At 40.7% G+C, this 16,281-nt stretch overlaps 1 protein-coding gene across 6 annotated transcripts in view; it reads left to right on the plus strand.

The window, feature by feature from the left end:
• Positions 1 to 16,281, plus strand: part of tub (TUB bipartite transcription factor) — a 368,210-nt gene that overhangs the window by 279,723 nt on the left and 72,206 nt on the right. For all 6 annotated transcript variants that reach the window (XM_080190162.1, XM_080190165.1, XM_080190168.1 and 3 more), the window contains one exon: positions 72 to 234. In XM_080190162.1, coding sequence (XP_080046288.1) covers positions 72 to 234 — 163 coding nt within the window. The remainder of the gene's footprint in view (positions 1 to 71; positions 235 to 16,281) is intronic.

Here is a 16,281-nt window from a genome sequence, read left to right on the forward strand (position 1 = left end):
CAAACCTGTGACAAATTGAAAGTATTTTATGTGAGCATGCTCAATGATTAACAGATCTTTGTTTCCCGCAGCGTGCTTTACTGGAACAAAAGCAAAAGAAAAAGCGACAGGAGCCCCTGATGGTCCAGTCAAATGTCGACAGCCGATCACGGACTCGCCGGATGAAGCAATCAGAGGAGCAGGCCCCCCTGGTTGAATCTTACCTCAACAGTAACAGCAGTACCATTTATCATGGTGAGTCGGTTCACTCCATGCTGTTTATGTGCACTTTATTTAACGTAATCTGATAATTAAAGTTTTGGGCACTTAAATTCCACTTCCCTGTGTTATTTACCTTGTCTTATTCAAATCATTGGATAATTAATTACTTTAAAACTAAAACGGTGGCTTTCAGTCACCAGACTCTGAAGCCCATTGTAGGCACCACTTAATTTATGCTTCATCGGCTGAGTGGGGGAAAGAAAATTGTACAGCATTTCAGTTATGGTGCAGAAATTACATCAGGCGTTCTAGTCATTTAACAGGAATTCTGTGGTAATGCAGCTCCTTTAAGGGGTGATCCTTGGAGACCATGTACTCAGGCTGTACCCTATGGAGAGGCAATGTAGGAAGCTGAGCCCATCAGGAGCAGGAATACATGTCGTGGGTCGACGAGGAACTTCAGTTGGAACCAGGGAAGAGAAGAGAGCAGATGTGCATTGTACATCTGTCAGATTCTTGATTGTACATATATATATAGTTATTATTAAATTAGTTATAACTTGAGTCACCTCTGAAGTTACTATAAACTAATACAGCGAATAGTGTGTACAGTCCAACCCAATTATAACTAGCTAAATTGTACCCTTTACTTGGGTCCAGCAAAGAAGCTCAATTTTTTCATCTATTCATGAGCGTCACTTCCAAGGCCAGAATATGTTGTCCTTCCCTTATTACCTTTGAGAGAGTGGTGGTGAACCGCCTTCTTAAACCTGCTGCTGTCTGTGTTGTCGAAGTATTCCCACAGTGCTGTTAGGAAGAGATTTAGAACCTAGCAACAGTGACAGAACGCGGATATATTTCCAAGTCAGGAGGGTTTGTGGTTTGGAGGGCAACTTGCTTTAATCCTTCCAGATGGTAGAGGTTGTGGGTTTTGAAATTGCTGCAGTGTCTCTTATAAATGATACACAGTGCTGCAACTATGTGCTGTTGGGGGATGACATGTATGTTTACTGGGTTGTTGGGTTGCCAATCAAATGGGCTGTTTTGTCTTGGTGATGTCGAGTTTCTTGAGTGTTGTTGGAGTTGTACTCATCCAGACAATTTGACAGTGTTCCATCACACTCATGACTTGTGCCTTGTACATGGTGGAAAGCTTTGGGATGCCAGGAGGTGAGTTACTGACTGCAGACTTTCCAGCCTTTGGCCTGTGCTTGTTGTCACAGTATTCGTTCAATGGTTCAGTTCAGTTTCTGACGAATGATAAATTCCCAAGCTGTTGATAGTGGTGGATTCAGTGATGGTAATGCCACTAAATGTCAACGGAAGTGGGTTAGACTATCCCTTATTTGAGATGGTCATTGCCTGGCACTTGTGTGTAGCAAATATTGCACAACATGAACTCTTTCATAAATATAACTTGAGTTGAGGTTGAACCGTCCAGAAGCACTTCTGAGGTATTAAATGTCAAGCATCATTTTCTACTTAAACGTACAGACCTGGTAATTAGGTCACAATGCACTCATTTTAGGCATAATACTGGCAGCAAAAGATCCAAAATGATGGCTTTCATAATGAAGGTACATTATTCTATAGTATTTAATCCTATTGCAGGGAAAATGTAGGTTTTGGGAGTAAGCTGAATTTCACATTGTGACACTATTCATTTTTTCTGTCCGTATCACCATTGATTGAGTAGCAGAACTGAACCATTTTATATATGAAGTGGAAGGAAGATTTTTCATTGGTGAATTCCCAGGAATGAGTTTACATTTTTAATGCCTTCCTTCCCTAATATTGGAAATATTTCAATTACATCCAAACTCTCCCTTTATAGTTAACCAACATTCACTGGCCAAAGAGTTTGTGGGTGATTAGCTGCAGATTATTGCACAGTAAATCCACAACAGAGACATCATAGACGTTAATCTTTCAGTTTGAAGGCCAGCGTACATCATTGACAAGGAAAATTCTGACACATCCAGTCAGCAAAAGAAAACCAACCCAGAGCACAATAACTCTTTCCTCCTGTTGTGAAAGAAATGGAGTCATAACAAGAAAAAATAACATCCTGGGATAATTTCACAGCAAGGTTTCAGAGACTGTCATAAACTTTTTTGCTGCCATAGGAAAAGACATCATTCACCCCTATTGATTGAATTACTGTTTTATAATCAGACTTAGTTATCCAGTAGTTTTTATCTCTATTGACCAGCCTTTCACTGATCTGCTCCACTGTTCCTTTTTTAGTTAACAAATGGAGAGATAGTGGTGCAGCGGTAATATCACTGAATTAATAATCCTAAAGGCATGGATTTAATCTGCAGTGGCTGGAATTTAAATTCAATGAATAAAATTTGGAATATAAAGCTAGTCTCAGTAATGGTGACCATGAAACTATCATCGATCGTTGTTAAAAACCCATTTGGTTCACTAATGTCCTTGAGGGAAGGAAACCTTACCTGGTCTGACCTGCATGTGACTCCAGATCCATGGCAATGTGGTTGACTCTTATCTGCCCTTGGAAATGGTCTAGCAAACCTTTCAGTTCAAGGACAATTAGAGATGGGCAACACATGTGACCTTGTGAGCAATGCTGGCACCCCATGAAAGAATAAAGGAAATAATTCGCAAAAATTAGAATTAGAATTTTAGAAATTGCAGAAAATTAGAAAATCAAAATTATTTGAGAGGGTAGAAGTGTAGGTTAATGGAGTTGAGGGCTCAGGAGAGGTTAGTAAAGTAATAGAACAGAGAGTGTAGAAGGTGGCAGGAATCTAACCTCAGGCAGAGCAAAAAAGGTGACAAGTATGAGAAAGGAGTGATCAATACAGAACTGACGGTCTAAATATCCAAGGATATGTGTCCTATCGGAAGGACAGGCAGATGGGCAAAGGGGGCGGGGCTGCATTGTTAGTAAGGAATGAAGTTAAATCGATAGCGAGAGGTGATATAGCATCAGAAGGCATAGAATCCCTGTGAGGAGAGTTGAGGAATTGCAAAGATAAAAAGACCCTGATGGGAGTTATGTACAGGCCCCCTAGCAGTAGTCAGGATGTGGGGCAGAAAATTAATCAGGAGATAGAAAAGGCACATAAAAAAGGCCATATTACAATAATTTAATAAGACTTCAATATACAGGTGGACTGGGAAAATCAGGTAGTAATGGATCCCAAGAAAACAAATTTGTGGAATGTCTAAGAGATTTTTTTTGGAGAAACTTGTGACACAACCTAGTAGGGAACAGGCAATTCTGGATTTGGTGATGTGTAATGAGGCAGACTTGATTAGGAAACTTAAGGTGAAGGAACCCTTAGGGAGAATTTACCCTGTAATTTGAGAGGGAGGAGTCAGATGTAACAGTATTATAGTTAAATAAAGGTAACTGCCAAGACATGAGGGAGGAGCTGGCCCGAGTTGCTTGGAAAGGGAGCCTCGCAGGGAAGACAGTGGAACAGCAATGGCAGGGGTTTTTGAGAGTCATTCAGGAGGCACAACAGAAATTCATTCCAAGGAGGAGGAAACATACTGAGGGGAGGATGAGGCATCCATGGCTGATAAGGGAAGTCAAGGACAGCATAAAAGCAAAAGAAAAAGCACACAAAGTGGCAAGGATTAGTGGGAAGCCAGTGGATTGGGGAGCCTTTAAAAGTGAGCAGAGGACAATTAAAAAAGCAATAAGCAAGGGAGAAGATGAAATATGACTATAAGCTAGCTCATAATATAAAAGAGATTAAGTAGAGTTTTTTCAACATATGAAAGGTAAGAGAAAGGCAAAAATAAACATTGGACCACTGGAAAATGAGGCTGGAGAAGTAATAATAGGAAACAAAGCAATGGCAGAGTAACTGAATAGTTACTTTGTATCAGTCTTGTAGATGACCCCAGTGGGCTGTCTGAGCTCCAGGAAAGTCAGGGCTCTCAGGTGAGTGCAATGGCCATCATGAAGGAGATTCTGAGGAAACTGAAAGGTCTGAAGGTGGATAAATCACCTGGACCAGACGGACTACACTCCAGCGTTCTAAAAGAGATAGCTGAGGAAATTGTGGAGGCATTGGTGGTGATCTTCCAGGAATTACTGGAGACTAGGAGGGTAGAGGACTAGGGAGTAGCTAATATAACATTGCCGTTTAAGAAGGGAGGGAGGCAGCAGATGGGAAACCATCGGCCAGTTAGTTGACTTTGGTTATTGGCAAGATTTTAGAGTCCATTATTAAATATGAAATCGCAGAGTACTTGGAAATGCATGATAAAGTAGGACTGAGTCAGCATTGTTTCGTCAAAGGGAGGTCATGTCTAACAAATCTGATAGAGTTCTTTGAGGAGGTAACAAGGAAATTAGATAAAGGAGTACCAGTGGAGGTGATTTATTTATGTTTCCAAAAGGCCTTTGACAAAATGCTGCATTGGAGAGTGTTAAATATGTTAAGAGCATGTGTTGTTAAGGGTAAGATCCTGCCATGGATAGAGGATTGGCTGACTGGCAGAAGGCAGAGAATTGGGATAAAGAAGTCTTTTTCAGGATGGCAGCCAGTGACTAATGGTGTGCCTCAGGGGTCAGCGCTGGGACCATAACTTTTCACAATATACGTTAACGATTTGGAAGAAGGAACTGAAGGCACTGTTGATAAGTTTGCAGATGATTCAAAGGTATGTAGAGGGGCAGGTAGTACTGAGGAAGCAGATGGGCTGCAGAAGGACCTGGATAGGTTAGGAGAGTGGGCAAAGAAGTGGAAATGGAATACAATGTGGACAAGTGTGAGGTTATGCACTTTCGAAGGAAGAATGGAGGCAAAGACTATTTTCTAAATGGGAAAATGCTTAGGAAATCAGAAACACAAACTTGGGAGTTATTGTTCAAGATTCTCTTATGGTTAATGTGCAGGTTCAGTCGGCAGTTAGGAAGGCAAATGCAATGTTAGCATTCATGTCGAGAGGGCTAGAATACAAGAGCATGGATGTACTTCTGAGGCAGTATAAGGCTCTGGTCAATCCCACTTGGAATATTGTGAGCAGTTTTGGACTCCATATCTAAGGAAGGATGTGCTGGCTTTGAAAGGATCCAGAGGAGGTTCACAAGAATGCTCCCTGGAATGAAGAGCTTGTCATATGAGGAACGGTTGAGGATTCTGGGTCTGTACTCGTTGGAGTTTAGAAAGATGAGGGGGGATCTTACTGAAACTTGCAGAATACTGCGAGGCCTGGATAAAGTGCACATGGAGAGGATGTTTCCACCGGTAGGAAAAACTAGAACCAGAGGTCACAACCTCAGGCTAAAGGGACGATCCTTTAAAACAGAGATGAGGAGGAATTTCTTCAGCCAGAGAGTGATCAATCTGTGGAATTCTTTGCCGCAGAAGGCTGTGGAGGTCAGCTCATTGAATGTCTTTAAGACAGAGATAGATAAGTTCTTGATTAATAAGGGGATCAGGGGTTATGGGGAAAAGGCAGGAGAATGGGGATGAGAAAAAAAATCAGCCATGATTGAATGGCGGAGCAGACTCAATGGGCTGAGTGGCCTAATTTTGCTCCTACGTCTTATGGTCCATAAAGCTCAAAATGAGCTTTCACGATACAGCATTCTAAACAATATATTGATAGATATTAACTTTCTCACAAGCTACAGTCTAAGACAGATGTAATCTCATTTATCAGATATAATTTTCCATAAGTATTATTCTGAGCTCAGTCATCAAAAGCTAGGTTAAAGTTCATTTTGCAATTTCATCTCCACACATATTCAGTAACTACATCTTTCTTTTTTAAAGGTTACTTAATTCAAATTTCAAAGCTCTATTTACCTCCAAATTGCTGTTCAATTGAATAACGTTCCTGGTTGATGCTAAATTGTTGACCCTAGCATCAAGCTGGCAGATATTGCTGAAGAATGGATTTTGCTTTAAACGGCTATGCTGATGTGCATTGTTCAGTGGTCCAGACATTGGTTAGGGATTTTCTGGCCCTTCCCGCTGACGGGATTTTCCAGTCCTGCCGTATGCCATAGACTTCACCAGGACCGGAGGATCCCCCTGGTGGCCAATAGTGAGCCACCTCCATCGTGGGTAAACATGGCTGGGTGTTTTAGGAGTGGGGAGGGGGGGGGCGGAGGATGGGACAGTCGCAAAATCCGGGGTTTTTTTATCTTTGAGACTTTGATTTAAATCCTGTTTGAACTGATGAAACGAGAGCCTTTTTGCATTGCCATTTATGAGGTCCCCTTTGTGAAATGATTTCATAGAATCACGTCATGTAATCATACACCACAAAAGAAGGACATTGGACCCATCATATCTATGCCAGTGCTTAGATAAAGCCATCTAATCAGTCCCATTCCCTCACTCTTTCCTTATGGCCCTGCAGACTTTTTCTCCTTTGCAGGAATACATTTTAATTCCTTTCCAAGTTACTATTGAATCTGGCCCTGCCCCTCTTTCAGTTAATGCTTTGGAGATCATGGAAACTAACTAGGTAAAAAAAAGTTTTTTTCTCTGATTCTTTTAACAATTATGTTAAATCATTGTTTCTTGGTTATTGACAGCTGCTACTCTGAAGAGTTTTACTTTATTTGTATTAAAACTCATGATAATTGTGAAATCTTTATTAAATCACCCCATACCTATAATAAGTACAATCCACACTTCTCCAATCTCCTCACGTGTTAGAAGCCCCATGAAGCAAACACCATTCTAGCTAGTTTCTTCTGAACCACCTATAGACTTTAACATCATTCCTGAATTGTGCTGCCCAGAATGGGACCCATTACCCCAAATATTTTTGAGGATTTAGCATAGCTTCCTTGTTTTTGTAAACTATGCTTCAACTTATAAAGCCAAGGGTTGTTTACCTATATTAATAGTTTGATTAACCTGTCCTTCTGCCGTCAAAAAGTTCTGTTGTGAACTCCACCTGATTAAACACCTACTCTCAGTTATATATTATCATTTATTTTTAAGTTATTTCATATGGTTTTTCACTGGAATGACGGAGGTTGAGAGGCGACCTGATAAAAGTCTGCAAAATTATGAGAGGCATGGACAGAGCGGATAGTCAGAAGCTTTTTCCCAGGGTGGAAGAGTCAATTACTAGGGGGCACAGGTTTAAGGTGCGAGGACCAAGATTTAAAGGAGATGTACAAGGCAGATTTTTTACACAGAGAGTATTGGGTGCCTGGAACTTGCTGCTGGGGGAGGTAGTGGAAATGGATATGGTAGTGTCTTTTAAGGGACGTCTTGACAAATACATGAATAGGACAGGAATAGAGGGATATGGTCCCTGGAAAGGTAGGGGGTTTTCCATCAGGCAGCATGGTCAGTGCAGTCTCAAAGCAGAGAAATATATATTCTATATACATCTGTGCTGTACTGTGTTAAAGAGAGCTTAATACTTACTCTGGGGGGCGGGGTGGGGGGCTAGAAATTGATTGGCACAATGAAGCACAACTTTACTTACCTGGTAGGGGTGAAACCATAATCAGGCAGGAGATGAGGCTAGCCCATTACGCTCAGAGGAGGCAATAGCCTAGTGGTATTATCGCTGGACTATTAATCCAGAAACACAGCTAATGTTCTGGGGACCCAGGTTCGAATCACGCCATGGCAGATGGTAGAATATGAATTCAACAAAAAATACCCGTAATTAAGGATGACCATGGAACCATTGTTGATTGTCAGAAAAACCCATCCAGTTCACTAATGCCTTGTAGGGAAGGAAATCTGCTGACCTTATCTGGTCTGGTCTGGTCACAGTCTCAGAATTGTGGTTGACTCTCAATTGCCCTCCGAGGGCAACTAGGGTACTAGCCCATTGAACAGGTTGATGCCTCTGATCATGGTTTGCCTAAGCTAGGGTAGAGTAAAGGATCAGGTTAAACTGAGGCTTTATCTGATGCAATTTTTCAAAGCCATCTCGGCCCTTTGGCTAAGATAAAACGTTGGATCAAGCCCAGGAGGTGGTGCAATGCCTCATCCTGTAAGCTTAGATCTTGTTTGATTGAAGGCAAGATGGGATGCAAAATATTGTCATATCAGCTTGGATCTTGTTTCTCTCTTATACAGGGACCATGATTGATTTGATTTGAATTGGCATTTTGGATTAAAAATAAAGTGCCAAGAGGTGTATTAATTAAAAAAAGAGGCACAACTTTGACATCCATGTGACAATTATTTTGGCCGATTGCTGAGGCTTTCCAGGAGACATATTGCATTAGCTTCCTTATAAATGTAAATATAGGCCTATTCTAGATTTCATCACAAAAACTAGGCAAGAACTGGTGCAGGCATTGATTTTGTCCTGCTCAGGATCTGCGGCAGTCATAGCTGTGTCTGCCAATGCAAAACTTTTCTTTTAAACAATTTTTAAAGAAAATCTTCCCTTGGAACCAAGAGATGCTCTCTCAACTCCACCGTAATTTATCACTGTCCCTCCCCATCACACTCGTTGCCCTTTGGGACATTGCCACAATGGAAGTTCTAGGCAACTTGTCATCGGCGATTTATGGACATAATCACCACTTTCTGTGATGATTCAAGAACGGGCGATCTAATTCAAGAGGTTGGGTAACTTGGCACGGAACTAGGAGGGAAGGATGTTCCCATCACAGGAAAGAAGTTCCGAGATTTTGACCGAACCAGAGTGAAGGGACAATGATGTAGTTCCAAATCTGGATGGTTGGAGGGAACTTGTAGTTGGTGGTGTTTCCAAGCATTTGCTGTCCTTGTCTTTTGTGGTTTGTTTGTAGGTTTGGAAGATGCTGTAGAATGAGGCTTGGTAAGTTGCTACAGTAGATTTTGAAAGTACCTTTGTGTACCAGTAGGAGAGGAAGTGAATGTTTAAGGTGGTGAATCGTTGTCCATTTGGTGCACTGTTTTGGTCTGAATGGTGCTGAGGTTCTTGAATGTTGTTGGAACTACATTATATCAACCAAGTGGAAAGTGTTCCATCATACTCCTGACTTGCGCCTAAAGAGGGTGGACATGTTTTTTGAGAGTCAGAAGATGAGTTATTCATGCCAGAATTCCCAGCCTCTGAACTATTGTTGTTACCACAGTGTTTATACGGCTGGTCCAATTAAATTTCTGGACAATGCAGACCCCAGGATGTTGATTTAGTAATTGTATTGCCATTCATTGTCAAGGGGAGGTGGTTGGATTGTCTCTTCTTGGAGATGGTCATTGGTTGGCACACGTATGGGCAAATGTTACTTGAATTGTATATTGCTGAGTGTTAAATGTTGCTTGCCATTGCTAACCCTAGATAAATTTTAATAAGAATTGTTTGGAAAACAAGGGTAGTTTTAAGGGATACCTTAAGCTATACCTTATTTCTAATGTTTACCAATACAATTACTCTAAGTGGGTTTAATAGCTCTAAGTGGGTTTAATTTAATGTTCCTGTGTAAGTGAGTGTAAAACCTATAGTTAGATTCATGCTGGATAAAGGTGTTTGCATGTATGGGGGTTGGTTCAGTACCAACTGTGCTTCTATTCTGCTTAGAGGAGGTTACATCATTCGAAGTAAGTTGAGCCTGGCAGAAGTAGCAGTGGGGTCTTTTAAGGGAGAAGGGCCTCTGAATTTAGTTGTTAACTGAATTTGTTGGCAGTTGAAGGAAGTACACTGGGGAGTGAACATCCCTCAACTCTGCCAGGAGAAGAATGACTAGACAGAATAAGGGAGCTGCAAAGAGGCAGATTTTCTAAACAACTAGATGCAGTCCAGATAACCAGGCAATTGGGACAGAGACAACTTAGGAAGATTGAAGTTAAGAGAACAGTGATCAAGATGTTGTTCAAGACAATTGAAGCGTAAAATTAACAAAGCGCTCTGAGTTAGAGAGATAGTTGCAACAACCAGAAATAAAGTGGGAAAGCAGACTTCAGAAGTAAATCAAAAGTTTGATGCCATATTAATAGTGCCTGGAAAACGAGAGTTAAAGCAATTGTGAATGATTATACAGAAGTCAAAACAAAGAAATTGTGAAGAGGAGGTGAAAAACCTGGATATGAACTTATTATTAGAAGTGGAATGGAAGCTTTGTTTAGAAGAGTCATTTGGAAATCATATACTGGATTTTGGAATGCAAATTGCTGATGGAAAGCATTGTTGTGGAAAAAGATTTTAAATTGTGTTTTTTGTGACTGGAGTTTGGAATCTCCATGTGACAATCATCTGGGGGGATGTTGAGGAGAAATTGACAGACATTCACTTGGATTCAGAATGGAGAGTGTTCTTGACCACAGCCAATCTGTGTGTTTAAAGGGACTTTGTGTTACTGAGACCATTGTAGCTTAAGATGTACTTTGCAACCCATGTTAATTTTAAAATCTGTGTGCATTTACTCTCCCTTAGCTTAATAAAGGAGTATTGTTTCATAATTCAACCTTTCAAGTTTTCAAGTTTAATTTTTTTTATTGTTAAAACTAATTATTGGACCTCTGACTATATTCCTCCATGTTTTCTGAAAAAAGTTAAAAGCTATTAGGGAGCAATCTTACCAAAAATATTCTAAGTGCCAAATAAGCATGAAAATGGGAAAGAACCATATCCATTTTTAACTGAGCCCCTTTTTTAATTCTGCAAGATTTCAATATTTTCCACTTTTAATAATAAGTTCAGTATCCAGGTTTTTCACCTCCTCTTCACAATTTCTTTGATTTGACTTCTGTACAATCATTCACAATTGCTTTAACTCTCGTTTTCCAGACACTATTAAAATGGCATCAAACTTTTGATGTACTTCTGAAGTCTGCTTTCCCGCTTTATTTCTGGTTATTGCAACTGTCTCTCTAACTCAGAGCATTTTGTTACTTTTACGCTTCAATTGTCTGGAACAACATTTTGATCGCTGTTCTCTTAACTTGAATCTTCCTAAGTTATTGCCTCTGTCCCAATTGCCTGGTTATCCGGACTGCATCTAGTTGTTTGGAAAATCTGCCTCTTTGCAGCTCCCTTATTATTTGTGAAGCTAGCAGCCCTTTAAAGAATTGCGCATCAAACTTTTATTAAGATTTGACAATACATTAGCCTTCTGATAGAACTTTGATACTACACAAATGTTCAGTGAGCTTGACATAGGCCAGAATTTTACCATTTAGCCCGCCACGGGTATCAGAGCAGGCAGGGTGCAGTATGGGAAGGCCCATTGACCTCAGGCAGGATGTTACAGTTTTTGGGACAAGCAAGGCCATAAAATCCAGCCCATTGTTTCCACCATGAAACAATTGGTAGCCATCATGTCCATTTTCATACCAAACAATATTGATCCTAACTACACCTACTGACCTTTTGTCACAAGCTCCAATTTAGATGTCTACTACAAACATGTATGATATCAGCTGTTACTTCACATATTGTGTTTGTCTTTTCCATGTACTCTTGTTCGAAGAATAATCTTTATATTGGTTTTCCAGATTACAGGCCAAATGATGCAGTTATATAATCAAAATATCTTTTCGTTAAATATGTTTTCCAATATACTGCTAACTGATGTCATAAAATATATACCTTCTATACATCAAGAAATCTAGTGTATCTGTTCCTATTTGAGCAATTTTTAGTTATTTTTATTGAGTTCATTGTAGCCCATTCTATTTCTTTTGATGCCTATAATGGACTCTTTACACTGGGCAACTCTGACATCTGGACAAACCCCTGGCTATGTTTCACAGCCTAGCTTCAAGACGTCTTTGGTGGGGATGGCCTGGTCCTGATTTCAGTCACCGTTGTTCTCACGTCCGACTAGATGCCAAGTTATAATATTTCATTTGTTCAAATTCGGTACCTGGGACAACAGTTTTGTTTAGCTGTGAACACAATAAATCATACTGTTTTAAATCCCTGTACAATGATCATTTACATTTTATTTTTACGTTCATTAACGTTCAATGATTAGAATTCATCCAAACGTGTCCAATGAATCATGATACAGAAGCAAGCCAGACATTCTCTGCTTGACAAACCATATCTAAGAATAACAAAAGCATCACTTCTTGATGAATAGGAATATAAATGCCAGCTGAACTTAACAGAGCACAGGGTAGCCTCATAACAGATATATGAATGTGAATACAGCATTTCAAGGCTGCCAATTCTTTTGCACTGTTGCTATGGGACCGAATTTCAATCTGGAAGAAGGGTTACAATTGGCACCTCGCTGTGTCTCAAGAGCACCTTAGATATTTGATTCTTTTTGCAAAAGGATTAGGTTGTTCCAGAGACATGTATTTTTTTCAGAGAATCTCTGTATTACAGATCCATAGATGTGATTGGCATACTGATGCAAAGCCTGGTCTGTGCCCGGAGTCAGGATCAAGGATTTGCAATGGAGCTGTGTTCCGCTGGGTTGCTTCCTTATTTCATGTGGCCCTTTGTTTTCGGTGAGGTTGAGGGTTGGTGCCAGGAGGGTACATGACCATGAACACATCAAGCGAATATATCTATGGCAAGGTTCCAGACTTCCTCAGATAATAGGCCCAATGAAACCTATGCCCACTGACGGCATGTGTGGGTTTCCTTAACAGCCTGATTCCTGGAATGACAACTCTGTCACATGAGGAGAGATTGGGCGGAAATTGACGAGATTTTTATTTCTAAGTATTCAGCTAGTATTAAAACAGGCGTGTTCCTGATTCGTTTTTCGGGCAGATTTTCACATCCAACCATATACACTCAGTCTTTTAAAAATATGGGCTAGGCCATTTCTAGCTGTTGGAAGCAGTGGGCGGGACCTAATTCGCCAGACAGCCGGGAGCTCAGATCGGAGCCACAAACTGCACATGTGCAGGAAAAGTGGGAAAAAAAGCAGATCCCCCCCCCAGCCAGATACAGCCTCCCCCTCCCCTCTACAGACATTGGAAATCCCCTCCAACACAACTGACCCCCCCCCCCAATCGCTCCCCGGACTGAATTGGCTTTATTGATTAGAAATAAAGTTCTAAAATGAACCAATTAAAAAAAAAGGCATGACTTTGACATGCTATGTCTTACGTTCATATGACAATTAGTTTGGGCTAGTGTTGAGGCTTCCCAGGGGACACATTGCATTAGCTTCCTTATACATGTAAATATAGGCCTATTCATCACAGAACCTGGGCAATAACTGGTGCAGGCATTGAGACTGCCCTGCTCATCACGGCACCTGGTGAAATTTAAATTCAATTAATAAATCTGGAATTTTAAGCTTGACCCGTAACAACTATCACTCCTTGTTGTAAAAACCCATCTGGTTCACTAATGCCTTCTGGGGAAGAAACCTATGGATTACAACAAATGCTTGCCTTGCCTCTGACATCCCATTGTGTGAAAGAATTTTTAAAACGAGATTGATAAGTCAACGGATCTTCTCAATGATCAAAAATTTTCCTTCAGCAATTTTTTTCCAGTTTCTGCGATAGTGGCTGTGAGCTATCATTGCTTTCCACCTGGGATAGGCTGCAGTAATAGGCCCTTCAACCTCTACTGACAGAATAGGACTGAACCAATGTTTTCAGGGTCACTTTTTTTTATTAATGCAGCATATTCAGGTGTAAAGAAACTCAGAAAAATTAAGCTCCTCTACTTGATTAGGTTGTTATGCTCCAGCCCCTTGATGAACAGGCTGTGAAGGAACATATTTGTCATTGTCACAGCTAGGCATAGACACTTTCTGTGATAGGTGATTATCCTCAAAACTGCCTGCAAGCATCTCTGCATGACCTATATTCAAATTACTTAAAAAAGACGTTTGATTGGAAACTCTTCTGTTGATCTTCATTATCATAAATTAATGCAGAGCAATTTATTTTCTTTATTGTATCAAAGTCAACTAATTCCACATGTACATTATTTATATCCCATTGTGATTGGAAATGCGAGCCCACTAAATGACTGGATTAACTGTTATGTTTTGTGTCATTATAGTTCTCTTTGATGGCACGCTGTTCCAAACCACTTTGCCTTCCTATTTCCCTCATTCCCTTCTTTCAAACTGGAAACCTTCTCTTCAGGTCTATCCTCACTTTGCACTTCTCAAATTTCTCTTTTTACCTATTTTTGCCTTGCAAAACAATTGGCAATAAGAAATAAAATAAAAATGCAAATGCTGGAAACCTGAAGCAAAAGCAGAAAAGGTTTCTGTTAAGCATTTTGGGATATTATTTTACATGATGAGTCCCATAAGAAGTAAGTGTTTGTACTTGGAACAATGCACAGGGTGCCAAGCCAAAGCAGATAGGAATCACAATTTGTGAAAATTGTCAGGTTTGTACACTTTTTTTCCTAAGTTGGGAAAGTAAAGAATTACTAAGATCTCATGGGGTAGCAAAAGGCAAAAAGAAATAGCATTTTCTGGGTGGGCTCATATTTGGACCAGGATGCAGAGTTCAGTCTCTGCAACATGAACTGATCTTTCCCATATAAAGGCTGTAATTTTAACCCTATTCATGTGTTTTATTTATTATGTTACAAGTAGGCCTACATTAATGGTGCAGTGAAATTACTGTGAAAATCCCCTGGTTGCCATATACATTGGCACCTGTGCAGGTACACTGAGGGAGAATTTAGCCTGGCCAATGCATCTAACCAGCACATCTCTGGAGTGTGGGAGGAAACCCATGCAGACACGGGGAGAATGTGCAGACTCCGCACAGACAGTGACAAAAGTTGGGAATTGAACCCGGGACCCTGGCACTGTGAGACAGCAGTGCTAATCACTGTGCCACTCCTTTATCTTCTTCCTATTATTTGGTGGTTTATACTTTACACCCAGCAGTGCAATATCTCCTCAATTGTTCCTTATTTCTAACCAAACAGATTCTAATCTGACTCTTCAATTACATCACGCTCTCCATTGCTATAACAGATTATTTGATCAATACCCTTCCGTCCTTTTTTCCCTTATCTTTCCTAGATTTCCTGTAGCCAGCAAGTGCAGCAAGTCACACTGAACAATTGATTATGTGCACATTGGAATTCTCCACTGTTGGAGTCATCTAACATAGATGAAGATTGGTCTGACAAACAAAGCTATCATTTCAGCCTCTGGACATTACTGCAGAAGTTCCTCAGTGTTGTATCCTAGGCTAAACCATCTTCAGCTGCTTCATCAATGGCTTTCCCTCCATCATAAGGTCAGAAGTCTGAATGCTGTCCAATGTCTGCACAGTGTTGAGTACCATTCCCAACTCCTTAGATAATGAAGCAGTCCATACTTAAATGTGAAAAGACCTGGACAATTCCAAGGTTTGGGCCGATGAACAGTATGTAAAGTCTGCATCAGACAATTGCCAGATAATTTCTATTTCCAACAACAGGGTCACACAGCTCTGCTTGACTTTTACCATAGCTGAATCCTCCACCATCAATTTCCCAGGCTACAATAAATAAAGTGGCTGAAAGGGAAAGTCAGAGACTAGGGCCGGAATTTTCCCACCCCATCTGCCACGGAAATCGTAGTGGGCGAGACACAGCCCATGCAAAGGTCCACTGAGCTTGAACGGGATTGTCCAGCATTGGAGCGAGCGTGGTGGGAAAATCCCGCCCTAAGTATTATGTGTCTAGTAACTCACCACTTGACTCCCCAAAATTTTACTGCATCCTACAAAGCACAAGTCAGGATTGTGATGGAATTCCCTCTCCTTACCTTGTTGGTCGAAGCTCCTACAACAACCTAGAAGTTCAATGTATTCCAAGAGAAAGCAGCCTCCTTGATTAGCATGTCACATAACATCTCAAATATTCACTCCCTCCATCTTTATACACTGTACCAGTTACAGTATACACTGCAGCAATTCACCAAAGCTTCTTTGACCACAGCTTCCAAACCTCTGGCCTCTACAACTTGAAAGGACAATAGTAGGTGCATATAAGCACCATACACGTAAGTTTCCTTTTGAGTCTTACAGCAGCCTGAAAAGGAAACGTACTGTTGTTCCTTCATCGCTGGGTCAAAATCCTAGGATTCCCTTCCTGTAGCAGCACTGTGGGTATATCTCAGCCACGCGTACTGTCCATCAAGAAGGCAACTCAAAACAACTTTCTTGAGTGGATTCAGGATGGGCAATAAATGCTGCACATTCCCCACCTTGTGAGCAAGTTAAAAAACACAGTTTT

Source organism: Carcharhinus amblyrhynchos, chromosome 6, assembly GCF_965287045.1.
Source record: "Carcharhinus amblyrhynchos chromosome 6, sCarAmb.v2.hapA, whole genome shotgun sequence".
NCBI classification, from domain to species: Eukaryota; Metazoa; Chordata; class Chondrichthyes; order Carcharhiniformes; family Carcharhinidae; genus Carcharhinus; species Carcharhinus amblyrhynchos.